Consider the following 16,403-nt stretch of genomic DNA (forward strand, 5'->3'; position numbering starts at 1 on the left):
ATCTTTTTCCTCTCTCTCCTCAGACCCATGTGACTCACTGCAGATTGTGAAAGTTAACATTATTAATATCCCACAGAGGAAGTCTCTCCAGGATGTGTCCTTACCACCACAGAAGTGACCAGAAGTGGAAGTCTTTTTTTTTCGTTTTTACCCCCCCATGCTTCTATCATTTAAATAAATTCAATTCAATGAACATCAACTTTGCAAAGACTTCATTAAGCAGAAGAAACATTTCAGTGACAAGGATAAGGTTTTATTAGTATTATATTGCTCTCAATTCAGAAAGTTATTTATCATAATACTTTATACGAAACAAGCATAAGCAAACATTTTCACATTATACATTCTTTTAAAAAATACAAATCCTCAACAATTCATCACTCTTTGGGTGTCAAGACATTCCTTTGGAAGCATATAGTCCCCCCCCACCTTTGTTGTTTTGTTTTTTTTAATATTGCCCATATTGGAAAAATGTTGGCGATTCTGTTTCCAAAAAACACTCTGGCTTTACATTTGTAATCAAACAATGTGCTTCCAAACAAATGTCACCATCAGTGATTTACTGAGGTTACCATTCCTGGTAAACTTTCAGAGACTAACCTGGGCCACAAGTTTAAAAAACCCAAAAAAAAACAACCAAACATTTCTCTGCTTATTGATTAAAACAAATATCGGCAGCTGCAAGCTTAACTTTTATTGGTAAAGATGAGCCGAGAGATGTCAAATGTGACAGGCTGAGATGACAACTTAGATGGAGTGAGCCCAAATGAAACATGTTTATGCATAAAGTGTAAAAGTAAAAAAAAGAAGGAAAAAGCTGCGTACATTTGACCAAAACAATTCTTAAAACAGAATCATTCATTCACAAAATATTTCAAACAAATCCAGTTGGTTTTAAAAGGCATGTAAAAGGAAAACTGCGGTGCAACATTCATGGGAACAGTACTTGGATGGACAACTACAACGTCCAGATTCACACCACTCAAAATGTGGAACATGAAATGCGATATACTGGAGTTCAAAGAGCATGCTTAATGTGTATGCATTGGAAAAGCAACGTTTGCCTTTAGAGTTCTGCATATAATGTTTCAGCAGAATATAATTTATTGGAGGGAGGAATAAATAATATTTTTGTCTTGTAGTCAATATTTAAACTTGTGAATGCCACACTTAAAATTGCATAGTTGTGTTCAATGACAGTATGCATGTATGAGAATACATATTGATGGTATGAGTCTGACTCCTGGCAGTAATTTCATTCAGTGCCTTAACACGGAAACGGTGAGTAAGCTGTTACCATTTTGCAATCCAATGGAGCCGAGTAGAGACACTCTTAATATCTAATACTGCATATCTGGAATGATTCAGAGGACAAAATGTGACTGGAGGCTTTCACAACATTATCTAAATACCTTCTTGGCACCTGTGAATTGAGGGAAAGCTCCATTTTGAAATCATGGAAAAAGAAAGGGGGGAAAAAAACCAACCCAGATAGGTTAAGTGACGTGCATGTGAGTTTGGTTTTGATCCTACTGCCTGGACTAAAATGTAGAATCACATCACATGCATCTGTTATGTAGCTGATTATATATATATATATTTTTTTAGCAAACAGACAGTTGGGAAAACAATACAGATTCAAGGAAAACCAATAAGCTTCTCTGTCTCAATGCTTTTTGCCTTGTTGTGATCTGCTGCTGGAAGCGATTGCCTGAGACTCAGTGATGATGAATGTGTTGGCATGTCAATGGCAAGTCTGAAGCAGAGACTGTCAAGGCAAGGAGGCTCATAGAACAGTTATGTTGTAAGGCCAAGTAGCTCTACACTCTAGTATACAGGGCATAATGCCGTCGCTCTATCATCATTGCATTGTGTCCCATATGTGAAACAATACTGTTAAATTATACTCTGAGGAGGAGCCTATGTGTTACATATATTTTGTTACTATGGGGACTGTACAAAAGCCCAGCTGCTAGTAGAACTATTCAACTCAACACAGCAAAAACTCTTCTGCATAAATGTGACTGGGGGAAGAATGCCAGGGATACATTAGCTCCAAACTCTGAGTTAGTAATTCAAAAGTCTATACAAAAATACAAATTCTAGAATAATCTACAAGTTTCTCAAAGATGTTTACACTAAAATGTACTGTATTTACACTGTCACCAGGACACCATCTTTTTTTAAATGCTACTTTACAGCAGTTGAATACAAAAGTCTGTAGTGGTGCTGCACTTCAGCTAACAAGCTGTCAGGTTACTCACTTTACAGGTTAGTGTGCAATAAACAGGGAAGAGTGCAGCAAAACGTAGGGCTACTGCAAGTGTGGGGCATCTGGTGAGAAAACCTTTGTCTAAAGTAACAAATTAAGGGAACCAGGATCAGTTATGACTTGATGCATCCCTGAGAGGGTCACAACCCTATAAAACATGGGATGTTGACAGTAGTTCCTTTCTGTTTCATTGTGGACAAATTTTTGCAAACAAGCAGATCCTTGAGGATAATTCGCTTCACTGTGCAGTCTACTATAGGTGCCTCTTTCCTCAAACTTGCTTTTAGCAATACCCATTACGTTCTTAATAAAAAAAAATGAAAGAAAAAAAGCAATTCAGTAACATAAAAACAGCTCAACTTAAAAATACAACAAGTGATTGGAATAAATTAATAGATTTCTCTGCTATCTTAAAGATAATATTACCAGTATAACGAAAGAATCAAGCATTAAAATAAATTAAGATGTACAATTTTAAATTAGTTTAAGTTATAGGCAACTTATTGATGTATTGACTTAATTTCACTTAAAAAGACAGGCATATCTGGTCACAGGTTCTTTTTGTTTCAATTAGTAAATAACTGTCAAAAGAAGTAGAAAATAATCACATCACATTTTCTGGACTACAATAGTCTTCCTAGGAAACAAAAATACTGAGGAAATCACTTCATATTGTGTGACAGCCATATGAGGGGCTATGTGGCCAACCCCTTCAAATTCTAGCTGGGAGCAATGCTTGTTAAAATTGTAGCAAATTCCTCTAATATACAGTGCATTCTGGTCAGTTGCATACCAGCTTTTAAGCATTTGTTAGGACCTGTAGTACAGTACAAGGATATACCGACACGTTTTGTTTTCCTGCGCGGGTGTGTGACCTTAATCCAGGAAAACGGAACTCTTAAGTTATCAGTGCTTCAACGACACTCATTTGTTTCATCCGATCAATTCAGAGTGGATATCGAGGGTTATTATATACAGTTTGATTAAGTTTACAACAAAGGATCTACTGCCTTTTCCCTGCATTAAATAGCATTAACGTTGCTAAATCTCAATAAGCAAACTAATCCTGTTTTTAAAAACTCAACTACTGCAATGAGACAGCAAAAAAAGAATAATTCATAGTTCGTGTATATGTTGCGCAATGCCATACAGAACAGAATCCACTGCAGGTACAGGGGCTTCGATACACACACTATATAGGGAGAAAGAAGAGGCGCCGCTGTGGAGAATGACTCGAGATGTGGGTGGAAATGATGCCTTTGGATGAGTGGGTGCAACAGACAAACACATGGTGCCAGACTCAAAGGCAGCTCTTCTAAGAGTTGCCATCAGTGGCCATGTTAAAGTCATCGGCGACCAGAAGCAGAGCCTCAATGTTGGCAGCCGTCTCAGGGCTCTGCAGGGAGAGGAATTCCGAGACGTCCATATTGGCTAACCCGTCAGATGAGGGAGGGTTGGTGGCAGTGCTGCTCACTATCGTGGAGAAAGTCTGAGCCGAGGAGGAGGAAGAAGAAGAAGAAGAGGGGGCCTCCAGCCTCACCTCACCCACCTTGGAGGAAGACTCGGGGAGGCTGCATGAGGAAGATGAGGCGGCTGGATGTTGTGGAGGCTCTGGGGGCTGTGGTGGTGGGGGAGGAGGGGGCTCTGACGGTTGCTGCTGTGCTGGGGCTGAAACACTGGAGGAGGCACTCTTTGAACTCTTCTCTTTAGCAGAGTCCCTGCAGGCACACTGGCACTGGCAGGATTCCTCCTGTTTGATGATGATGACGGGCAGGCTGAGGCCGATCTGTTGGACTGAGTTGCCTGAAACAGAAACAGTGTTAAGTTCACTGAAGACAAGAAGGACAAAACAAAGTGACTAAGTTGATAACAATCTGTTATCGTCTGCTTTCCAAAGGTACTGCAAAGCATATCAAAAGTAAATGAAAATACTTAAGATAACCCGAGCACTGTGTATTCATTCAGCACAATATTACTGTATTAGTAATAAAGTATAATTAAACTGCTCTTTGGACATCAATCTGCTCTTTAATTCATCCTATCAAAGCGAAGTACTGCGCTGGATGTCAAAACACCTTTATGATTTCATTACAGCCGTTTGGCCAGTCTCTAAAATAATTCACTACTCATTGACTTACCGGCATTTCCTCCCACTGGTATGGCTGTAGTGAAGAAAACCTTTTCCACTTTTGGACCTTGATGTGGCTGTGAACAAACATTAAAGACCACAGTTCAAGCAGGATTGAAGAAAGCTGGGGAGACCCTACAGCACTGAGGTTGATTTGCAGGGATATGGATTGTGTATGTGTGTTGTACAAATCCAGTCCATGATGAACACACCACTAAGAGTCATAGTTATCATAGCTTACTTTACATCTTAAAAGGACCAGTGTGTAGGAGTTAGTGGAATCTAGTGATGAAGTTGCAGACTGAAACCATTATAATACAGCTCAGCCTTACAGAATCTGAAATACGTGAAAGGGAAAGGCCATTCTTTGTTAAATTTATAGTTTATGTATTTGCTTAATTACCTTTGTGTGTTTTTTGCCAATCCTGTCACACTAACATACTTACAACTAGAAGACAAAATGCAAGAAATACTTAATTTCATGCATGTATGTTTTTAAACATCACAAAATAAAAAAAAAGACTAGTACACATCAAGTCACCATTTCTCAGTACAATAACTGTGTGGTTACTACTACTCACTGCTTGCTCTGGGTTCTGCTGGCTGTTGGCAGCACTGCTGAGGATCCACTGGAGGTTCTGGTCAGACATGACCAGGCTGGGCTGCAGCAGGTTCTGGGTGGGAGCTATGGTGATGGTGGCAGGTGTGGTAGGCAAACCGGGTCCAGAGATGGGGACAGGGTTGTTGGCCAAAGGCACAGGTTGAGCCACAGCTGCCAGAGCATCTGTTGTGGTGGCTGCAACAACAGACACAGCAGCAGTACCTGGTGCTGTGGTGGTCAGTACTGGAGCCACAGGAGGAGGAGGAGCGGAGATGGGTGGTGGTAGGGGAGTGGTCTGGGCGGCACTATCCGGTTGCAGGAATGTGGGTGGCAGTGCCACATAGTGCTGGGGGGTGACATGGTTTGGTGCTTGGACAGAAGCCTGGGCAGGGTCATCAGAGATCTGCTGAGGCCCTGTTAGTTGCATGAAAGGAGGAGGCTGTGTGGAGCTGACAGTAGCGGTGACAGTGGCAGGGGTGGAGGCCTGAGGGGAAGAACTCTGACTGAGCTGTGAAGGAGCCTCCATGACTGCAGTTGTGTGGGAACAGGAAGATGAGCAGGTATGATTGAGAGAGAAAGAGATGAGAGCGGTGGCATCAGTCACTACCGGGTGGGTAGAGGTCTCTAGGTTGAAGGATTCAGCAAGGCTCTCTGAGAAAGAAAAAAAAAAAACCTCTATCAGTGGACAAGAAAACGGGATACAACTTAAGCTGGCAGGTTTTGAAATGTACTGACCGTTGGGATGGGAATCATCTTGGCTGACACTATTTTCAGGACTCTGGAACATGAGCTCAAAGATTTTCACAGGGGTCACATTGTTGAGATCCAAATTTTGAGCCTGTAATAAAATTGAAACTAAGTGTTAAAACAGCCAGAAACTCCTGTTTAACCTCACAATTCTTATTGCAGTTAGGTGTCAAAATAAGTCACCGTCTCCAACGTGCGTTTGACAAAGCTGAAGAAAAAGGCCACACTTACATTATGGATGTTCTCTCGTAGCTCAGAGTCTGTAGAGATGAGGCTCAAGTCACTGAGGCATAGCGAGTGATTTGCATCCTGTAATTAACAGATGAATAGAACCTAATTAAACCTGCCACTGCTATGGGATCAAGCGCTGAGTCATGCAAACAAGACAGGGGAGCAAAATTGGAAAATAATGCAACATCGATTGCATGTTAATTTAAAAATCAAGGTTTTAATTCAAAGGAGCATGCTCTCTACAAAGTCTCCCATCTCGTAATAAAACGTGCTGTGTTGTGTGTGAGAGACACATCACATCAACGTCGAGGACAAAATGTTCACCTGCTGCCTAATGCATCACACCCACTGACAGGTGCCATGGTAACCAGATAATCAGTGTTATTCACTCAGTGGTCATAATGTTACGGCTGATCGGCGTAGTGTCATGTTGCTCGAAGGCTGTGGAGGGAGAACATGATGAAGTGTAGCAACATGGAGGTTTCTGTACTGTGACTCACTTCAGAGAGCGGATGGGTGAGGGTGACGGTGAAGGGCTGTCCTTTGTCGTGGCCCCGGATGTGACTCTTCAAACTGTACTGGCTGCTAAAAGTCTTTTCACAGCCATCACTGGGACAGTTGAATGGCTTCTCCCCTACAGAATGAGTAGAGACAGACAGACCAAAAGATAAGAGCTAAAACAATGACCTACTGCAGACACTAAACATGTTGTCATTTCATCTAAAACCTCACCCTTGTAATAAAAAAGTAAATGGCACTATGTTACAATAAAAAAAAACAATAAAACAATAAAAATACACAGCTATTAACTATCTCCATGTCAGTAAGTCAATTCATATTAACTGTAATTTGAGTTAAATGTTCCACAACATTTTGAGTGTTCAATGTTGGAACAACTGGAAACACAGAAAGCTGCTTGACAATCGAATGTTTCACTTCTTTCACCGGATGGATTACATAAAAACAAAGATAAATTCTCAATCATGGAAACAGGACCAAGTTTAGGAGGCTGATAGGTTGGTCTGATGCTCTGCTACCTTCTTTCAGTCTACAGGTTGGGAGAATCAACACATATAAGGAACCACATATTAGAAACCATCTGGATATGAGTGACTAGCTGGCCATCTCTTCAGTAGCCGGCACCTCCTTGAACAAGCATAGAAGCAGTTTTATATAGGACTTGGCCACAGGGAACTTCCTTCCTTGTTTAATTTATTTTTATTTTAATTTGAGGAAGACTAAGGATAAGAACAATATGACTTTATGTGTTGTGTGTGGCTTAGGATAGCGTAGGTAGGTTTAGAGACTACCCAATTTGATCTTCACACAAATGTAGCTGTCTATGTTCTAACCATATTTTGGACACCAGCAGAGCTCGTGGGTTTAGATTTGTGTTAAATATCCCTCGACAGAAGAGAACCTTCAGAATTGGGTTGGCCCTGCACTGTGTTACAGCTGTACTGCTGATAATGTATTGATCCTCGATCGAGCCCCAATAAATCCTGCTGTCTAAGTCATCAAGGGCTCCTGAAAATGTCTTTAGCACGAGTGATTCTTCTTCATTCAAGTTTTTCCATCGCACAGACATTTAAAACAGAAATAAATACTTAATAGTATTGATAATAAAATGAAATAATCCAGGCGACACAAAACAATCAACGTGCATAAACAAGAATGCACACATAAGGGCTCTAACCACACACACTACATCTCAGTTACAAGGGTCATCTGCACAAAACTAATGAGAAATAAATGCAATGCCAAACAAATTACAATTATGTCAAAAGTACTGAGTATACAAATAAACTACAAAAAAAACAACAACCCCAAACTAAAAAAAGAAATGCAATTGAAAACCAGAACAAGTAGATTTGAGGTAAACAAGCAAATCATTTTAGACGTGGTGCAAATCATATAAACTAGTCAGAGGAATTAAGATCTGGCGCATCACCTACTTTATGAAGAGGAGTAACTTTAGCGCATTTCCAAATAGATGGAAGTTTACACGTAGATAAAGAAAATTCAATAAGTCAGCCTGTGGGAAAATAAGTACTTAAGAACCTAATTTCATAAACTTAGCTTGTAAGCCAGGTCCAGGAGCACAGCCAACAACAATTAGAGAAGTTATTTGACCAATCAATAAAGTACCCATGGACACAGCGCTGTTACTTACTGCTCCTTTAACTACATTTATACAGACCTTTGTAAGGAAGACGTAGTAAATAAAATCCACATAATGTTTTAGGCTGCAGTAAAAATCTATTTGTTTAGACGATTCAAATGAACTATGAGTGGGAGGCACTGCTAACAATGTAAATGCAAATCAGGCAGAGCTGCAAAATCAAAATGTCCTTGTTCAAGCTTCCCTAGAAGAATCAAGGTTAGATTAAAGAAATATGTTTAATATGTACCTGTATGTGTCCGTACATGTGTTTTTAGGTGATGACTTGCAGCAAAGGCTTTGCCACAGCCATCGTGGTCACACCTGAAGGCAAAGACAAAAAAAAAATTGTCAGGATTGCTTAAGACCAGATGCAAATAGACAGTGACGCATTTTAAAAGACAGTGCCATGCCCCTGCTAGAACAACAAACACACTCAACTCATCATATACATATAGCCAACTACATATATGTAGAACAGATGGGAAACTAATGTGCAGAGTTCTGCATTAAGCTACAATTTTGGGCCTTTGTTTAACCAAAACGGAGTTCCCAAAACAACACAATCAGACACACTACGAGTAAAATGTTTTAATATGAAAACAACAACCTAAAAAGCTTGTGGACAAGCAAACATTCAGTATCAGTTTCTCCATCTTCTACTAGAGGTGGGTTGAACCTGGTGTGATAATGAAAATGCTCACCGGAATGGCTTCTCCCCAGTGTGTGTGCGAATGTGCTTCCTCAGGTCGCTGAGTGTGGTAAAGTACTTTGTGCATCCCTCTGATTCACAGTTGAATGTCTTGCCTGTGTGAAGTCTCTGGTGTGCTTTTAGCCTGCAGAGACAATTAAGTGGGTTTCATTAAACCACAATGAAAAACATGCAGAGAAAAACAAACTAAGCACAGTGGCATTAACCGGCATGTGTTGATTCCTGTTGAACTTATCTTAAGAATGTCTAAAAAGCAGATGGAAAAGTACACAATCTCTATCTCTACCAATGAAAAAGGTGTCTGGCATTGGTCAAAATAGGTTAACCCTGTAACTGGGCCTAGAGTTGTCAAGAATAGAAAAATAACATAAACTAAATAAATATAAACTACATTTTTAACTAAACTAAACTAAAAAGGGTCAGAAAATTGCAAAGGAAGATGAACACTACAAGATTTAGACAATCCTTTGTTATCAGCTCTATGTTCCTGGGTTGTGTATCTATGTGGATTCTTAGAGGAGGATATTTTTATTTAGGGAGACTGGATAATTAGAAAAAAGGATAGATAGGAAGATACAAGACCGAGCACCCTGAGATGACAATGTTCTGCTTTTTCTAAGTATTATTCCTTTCGAGGATCGTTTCTACTGCTTTACTTTTTGTGGGTTTGTACTCATCCTGTGTATTTCTGCACCTGACCAAATCCTTCTTTGGATAAAGTCAAATTTGAGATTAGTAGACAAAAAAGAATATTCTTCAAAATACTAGCTGTGGTCAGAAGATTACTGACTCCCAACACACAGCACACATCTATAGAAAACATAAGAAAATTAAACCTTTGAATTACATTTACATACTTATTTTGTGTCCATTTCCATATTTTGTTATTTGTGTGTATTTTAACTTTATATCATGATACAATTCAATCTTTATTTTTGTCTTATACTACAGTTTCCCAACCCTCTTTGACCCCTGACCCTCCTTTTAGGTGACCTGAAGGCTGACTAACTAGAGACCGCTATCAACACCTCCAGTGGTGATAATGATCAGCACCATGAGCAGAAAATCAAATACAAAACAAACAAACAAAGCTGTGTGAAGGCTTACCTGTATAACGTGTTAAAAGCCTTCTCACAGCCTTGCACATCACATTCAAACGGCTTCTCCTTGGTGTGAACCCGGACGTGGATCTTGAGGCTGTAAGAGGTGAGGAAGGCCTTTCCACATCCCTGTTGATTGCACACAAATGTGTACTCGCCCCGGTGGGTCTTCTGGTGTGTCCGCAGGTTTCCCGCCGTGCTGTACGTCCGCGTGCAGCCTTCGAACATGCACTGGTAGCGCTTCACCTGATAGAGGAAGAAGAGGAGGGGGCATATCAGCACTTGAATTCAGCTCAATACACAGTACGTCTATCAAAAATCAATTAAGTAGTATTTAACCTTTATTTGAAAAACCTAGTGAGAAAGTAATGTTCATTCGTCTCAGTAATAACCAGCCTTGCCATACTATGTGACAGTCTGAGTCAGTGCGACCTTTCAGACAGGACTTGAACTTAATGACTCAGCCACCCATCAGCGCAGGAAGCGAGTGAGCACAAAGGACAGCAATGATGACTAACCCCCCCTGCAATACATCCCATCCAATTCTTTTTAAGAGGACCAATCTTCCCCTGCTCTCTCTTCTCACACAAAAGCCCCGGGGTTATGTGAATAAAAGCAGCCCATTCTCTTCTTCAAAAAAAAAAATGCTATCCTGTATTAAACACAAAGTCAGGAGGGGGAAGCTTGTGGCTGACCACCGCGACAAGCAAATCCCCTTCCTCAGCTAACATTATTCCTCTTAGGGATCTTATGAAAACACACAGCATGAAACTGACCACGAACACGACTCTCAAGACAAAACACACTGCATGTTTACCCCGGCACGTGTTAGATAAAGTACCTCTCCATTGCCAGGAACCCAGAAAAAGGGAAAATTAGCAAGGGTCATTTTTACAGAAAGCAATAAACAAACACTTTCATTTTGTTAAAGTCATGTCAGGTGAAGATGTTTGTTTTGTCCAAAATTAAAGCACAAATTACTTGAAAGCAAGGCAAACCTAAAATAATGTATTTATGAAAGGACAATGTATTAAAGACTGCCTGACTGTGAATGATAATACACTTGGCACTTACTTACACTTACTTGCTAATGGATGTTAAACTTAAACATGTCTTTGTCAGTGTGGAAAATAACTGACATCAGTGAAAAGCCTACCAATGTCATTTATTTACAAACCTAGTTACATTTTAAATCCTAAAAAGAAGAGGACAAAACCTGCTTAGCTGGTACGCACAGAGAGTGATAGAAAGCTGATTAACTTGCCTTTCAGTCTTACTAACAAACACTAATCTGAGTGATGGGTAGTCGAAGCCCATTCACTTTGATTTTAAGGATGAGGGAGAGATCATTTGTTAAGGAAACATCCATGCAAAGCCGCCGTGGGAAGCCTGCTAAAGCTTGTAACTCTGTTCTGTGTTCAGCTCCCACACCATCGTGACTCTCCTCAACCATCACTTTCATACTGTGAGGAGCTTGCTATGCTTTGGTCTCCCACACGCATGGTGGAAAAGACCACTTCATTACAAATTGAATGGTTGTGAGAAAGTATTTTCAGCGATATCACTGTGTGCTTAATGTTGCTCGTCATTACCTGTTCAACAAGCGGCTGGGGTTTTCAATTCGCCACCGTTGGGTCTTCTCTGGTGTTCTCAGGCTTTTAACAAGGCAAGTTTTCTATCTAGTGAATGCACATTACAATTTGCTCATCTTCACATCAGCAGCACCTGACACTGACACAATTTACTACACAATGTGAGATTGTTTGTAAACGCTCCACTGAAAGGCATTTTTACATTCAAAATCCAAACAATATCAGACAAAGTGGAAGAAAGGAGCTTAAAGACGAATAAAGATTAAGAGATTTCTTCTATTTTCGGGGGGTTCACGCTGTCGTACATAACAAAGACAATAACAAAGACAACTATGCAGATAAATTAAACGTAACCAACCAACACTGCGAGCACAGTGATCCCCTGTGATCAAGATTACCCAACATTACATACAGATGTACAGTGCTTGCCTCCACACAGTAACGCACACACACGCACATTATATTATTTCATGTTTTGTTTACTTCCCAAAGACAGTTCTCTGGCAACAAATCATTTTCACTGAAAAGGGATGTGACCGTCACCAAGAACGTGTCCTTTTCTTGTGAAACCATCACACCAGTGTTGCACCATTTTGTTGTTGCAGTCTTGTTGGAAATATTAAGTAGTTACTTACTGACAAAAAGAACCACACATTCTCCAAACATTCACAATAAAAGAGAAGCGGTATGTCTCTATTACTATACCTAGAAATGTGTATTTCTTGGTTTTTTTCCTTCTTCTTAGTTTTAGTATTTTCTTAGTGTTACACCGACTAACAAACATTCTAGACAACATTAACATTATAGACATTCATTCATTCTTTTGCACATGTATACTACCTGTATATTGATCTTATACCTTATAATACTATAATAATAGTGTTCGTTTGTATAATATGTCATTTTGTTAGTCTGGAGTGTTGTTAGACGAAAATAATTTACAACCTGGGATTATTAAGTATTTCTGATTCTGAAACCACAATTGCTTTTTTAACCTTCACTGATCAAACTAACATTAATTATGTCACCTAATAAAATTACGGAAAAACTAAACTCCAGAACTCCACAAATCTAATGATGCTACTATTCACATCTAGCCGCAGAAACCCCGTCATTAATATATAGTCTTAGAGTATTAAACAACAAAAAGAATAGGGACATAAAGTTGGCTGTAAAGTTCATCTTCTCTACTTCTGCCCCTCCTATACAAACTGTAAAACTCCCTTCCCATTCTTCGCTGCAACAGATGTTGAAGTAACTGTTCAATAATGAACATCCTCTTGTTTTGATGTTGTTGTCATCTGGCGGAATATATTGTGTGTCACAACAACAACAACAACTGACTGAACACAGGGTTGAGTTGATAACTGGAGGATACATTGTTCCCTGTATTCCTTCAGGCTCCTGCTTTTTCCTCAGCAAGGAGCAGCTGCTTTACATCAGACGCTTTTATAGTTCACTTACGCTAATTAAGCTGGGATGGCTGTCAAAATACGGCAGATTCACCACATGAATACAGAGAGGAGCAGGACACAAATAGGGTTGTGAGTGGGCTACGCCGAGGTCCAGCACTGGGTTAACACAGTGTGGACGCAGAGTGACACCACCTACAGACAGGTGCTGAACTCTTTAGTGCACTGAGGTGGCATCTTCTCATTTCCCTAAGCCAAATCAGCAATCATGGTCATGCTACTGGAGAAGTTCATTTTGAAAGATCTTACAGCACATTTATGTATTTGCAATTGCACTTTGCATTTGACCACAAAAAAAACAACCACGTAAAACAAAAAAAAGTAAGACCATTTGACGTGTTAGGAAATGTAAATGTACTCATATAACACCTTTCTAGTCTTCTGGCCACTCAAAGCGCTGTACACTACTTGTCACATTCACCCATCTTCACAGATTCATACACTGATGGCAGCGGCTGCCATGCAAGGTGACAACTGCTCGTGAGAAACGCAAACTGAGGGCATTCACACACATTCAAACACAGATGCCCAGCACTGGTTCAGTATCGTGCTCAAGAAAACTCTAACACGCAGCAGCCAGGGATCGAACCGCCAACCTCCCGATTAGACCCGCTCTACCTCCTGTGAAGTGATTAGCTAACCAAGCAATTACTTCAGCGAGAACCAGACAAAACTAGGCACAAATAACTAAGCATTGCTCAGTGACGTAAAGATAAACTCCACCCTCATCTGTGTTGTAACTGCGTTGTGTGTGAAAATGAATTGACACCATTTGATACTATATAAAAGCACAATACAAAACAAAGCTGCTTATTGAAACCATTGTGCCCCTGTGTTTATACTAAACAAAGTAAAAGGTATATGTATAACTTGGGCTTACCTCTCTCTGCTTGGTCTCGGGGCACTCAGAGTGCAGGGTAAGAGTAGCCCCCTCTATGTTGCGTGGCATGCGGGTGGAGCCTGGATTTATTGTGAACTGGATCTGGTCCGGAGAAATGGTGTGGTGCACATAACCTTGTGACATGCCATCAGGGTCTGTCATGAAGGCCAGAGAGCCCTCCTCCTCATCTCCATCACCTTCCCCTTCAGTCAGGAAGGTGACCCCGTCTTCGTAGCCCCCACAATGACCCTCCTCTTCGCCTTCCTCATCCAGCCGGATGGGGTCCCGCTCAATGAGCACTGTGGTGCGGTCGTACACCCGACCAGATGACGATGAAGACGCAGGGATCAGGTCGTCGTCTTTGTCAAAGTGGATTTTGTCTTCTTCTTCTTCGTCGTCCCGCTCCAGGGGATCCACCTCCACCTCAAAATACATGGGCGCCTCTGTATGAGGGCCATTCTCGCTCATGGTCCCTGGTGCCTTTTCCTTCCTTGGCAAGGAGGACTGCACACTCACACTGTTAATGTTACAGCCTGAAAAATAAATGGGCAAAATTATTTACTTTTTCTTAGCAACTGAGTTAGTTTATACAAGGCAAGGGAAGTTTGTTGGTATATCAGACATAAAAAGGCAATAAAAGGTCCAGTGGGTAGGATTTTGTGGCATCTAGCTGTGTAGTTGCAGATTGAAACACTCTTGCTTCAGCTTCTCCTTCCAAGCGCAAAGGAGAAACTAGGCGGCTGTAGATAGAAACAGCTCATTCTACGGTAACAAAAACACAAGGATTCCTATATTCAGGTGATTATACACAAGTGAAAACATACCTATGAATATTATATTCCATTTCTGCCAATAGATGCTCCTAAATCTTACACACTGGACCTTTAAGACAAGACATAAGAGAACCACAAAGTGTTACAAAAAAAAAGACACACAACAGGGTTTAAAATGCAATAAAAAAGGAGTAAGAAAATTCAGTGCAAGATGTGATTTAACTGAGAGACCGAGCAGACCTCCTGCTTTCTGGGAGGCTGTTGCAAATATGTGATACATAACAACTGAATGCTGGTTCCTCATGTTTAATTTGACTCTCCAACAGTAAGCAAACCTGTCCCTAATGACCTGAGAGGTTTGGACGTGTCCTAACATAGCAGTGGACCAGATGAGTGACCCCCCCCCACCCCTAAGCGATATTGCCTCAGCTTGGCCATTAGAAAAAATATGTTCATCCAAACACCTAAAAAACAATGCATCTCGACAGGCCTTTGACAGAGCCTCAAATATATCAACCGTGTCTGGAGAGGGACAAACTAAAAACCAATGTAAATACTCCTAAAGCAGACTTTCGGGTGTCAAATGAAGGTTTAAATAGTTTCCAGTATTGTGTCGTTGAGGGCAAACTGACGTTAACCGACGGGGATCTAGAACTTTCTCCTTTCAATGACAGAATCACGAGACAGCAGCGGTTGAACTCAACGGTTAAATTAACGGTCGTGTTTGATGATTGGTAATCGATAGAAACTCCTCAGGTTAGCTTTATTTTTTTTTAAACAAAACGTAACGAATAAAGAGGGAAACACGGCCACACTCACACTACTACCAGTTAACTTTTCCATACTCGACATGGCTGTAGCTAACGTTTGCGACGCTGCGCGGTTTACAAACACAGTGGCCCTGATAAACACGCAGTCTCCCCCGTTTACCTGACAATGAAGTAACGGTGAACCGCGTTAATGTCCCGGTACCGAGGTTCACCGTGCACGTTAACGACTACTAACCTGACGTTATTTCACGGAGTAACATCTCGGTCACATCGTCGCTAGCCACAGAGATATATGCAGCTAAAGCTGGCTGCTACAAACAGACACCAAACCGCAGTCACTCGTTAGTTGTATTTAATGTGAAACAAAAACGTCTTTCGCTAGTCGCACTCCTCAACGCGACGCGACTCGGTTGCAGAGTTCACACAACGACGCACTTGTGTTTCAGCTCGCTCGCTAAATGAACGTCGGGCAGTGAACTATCACTTATTGCTCTTCACATGCATAGCTTTTGCTAGTTAGCAACAATGTAGCTCCGTAGCTAAGCTAGGGAGCTAACCGTTAACGTTAGCCTGTTTACTGTCGACATTTGACACAACCTACCCTTCCCTGCAGGGGTAACAAGTTTCATGCCACCAAGGGTTACGCTGGCATTCTTACGCCTGAGCTCGTCGATTGAAAGGCGGTGACATTAAAATATATTTACCTGTGTTTAAAATGTGTGCTTTGGATGTTTAGCACTTTCTTTCTATCCCCTCCCTAGGATACCACACAACGTCACACTCACGGCCATTCGTGATGAATTATGGGAAATGAAATATCAATACTGGTGCTGAATTAAAACATGAAACGCTTTTTTTGTTTTTGATTTAACTTTTTCACTTTTTATGTGGCAAGTTGGATTCGATCAGCTGAGTGCGGGGATGGGTCGTCTCACATAAACATTGGGAGAAAACTAAATGTGTT

General features: G+C 40.8%; 1 protein-coding gene across 1 annotated transcript; it reads right to left on the bottom strand.

The window, feature by feature from the left end:
• Nucleotides 1–240: 240 nt before the first annotated feature.
• Nucleotides 241–16,178, bottom strand: mtf1 (metal-regulatory transcription factor 1). Its single transcript, XM_035672017.1, has 11 exons — nucleotides 16,041–16,178; nucleotides 13,897–14,429; nucleotides 9,960–10,198; nucleotides 8,845–8,976; nucleotides 8,391–8,464; nucleotides 6,480–6,613; nucleotides 5,980–6,057; nucleotides 5,737–5,839; nucleotides 4,982–5,652; nucleotides 4,411–4,477; nucleotides 241–4,075 (listed from the first exon to the last, which is right to left on the bottom strand). Exons 1-11 carry the CDS (start codon nucleotides 16,066–16,068, stop codon nucleotides 3,588–3,590), a joined length of 2,547 nt encoding a protein of 848 aa, XP_035527910.1. The 5' UTR covers nucleotides 16,069–16,178; the 3' UTR covers nucleotides 241–3,587.
• Between the last annotated feature and the right edge of the window lie 225 nt (nucleotides 16,179–16,403).

This window comes from Morone saxatilis, unplaced genomic scaffold (assembly GCF_004916995.1).
Source record: "Morone saxatilis isolate NCDOM2014 unplaced genomic scaffold, NCSU_SB_2.0 Contig24, whole genome shotgun sequence".
Lineage (NCBI taxonomy): Eukaryota > Metazoa > Chordata > Actinopteri > Moronidae > Morone > Morone saxatilis.

Bases quoted from the DNA above. Each gene is read 5' to 3' on its own strand.
- mtf1 (XM_035672017.1), bottom strand. From the start codon at position 16,068: ATGAAACTTGTTACCCCTGCAGGGAAGG. The intron at 8,977-9,959 runs GTAAGCCTTCAC...TTGTCTCTGCAG, and splicing joins GCTTTTAACACGTTATACAG to GCTAAAAGCACACCAGAGAC. The intron at 8,465-8,844 runs GTGAGCATTTTC...CTTTGCCTTCAG, and splicing joins ACTGGGGAGAAGCCATTCCG to GTGTGACCACGATGGCTGTG.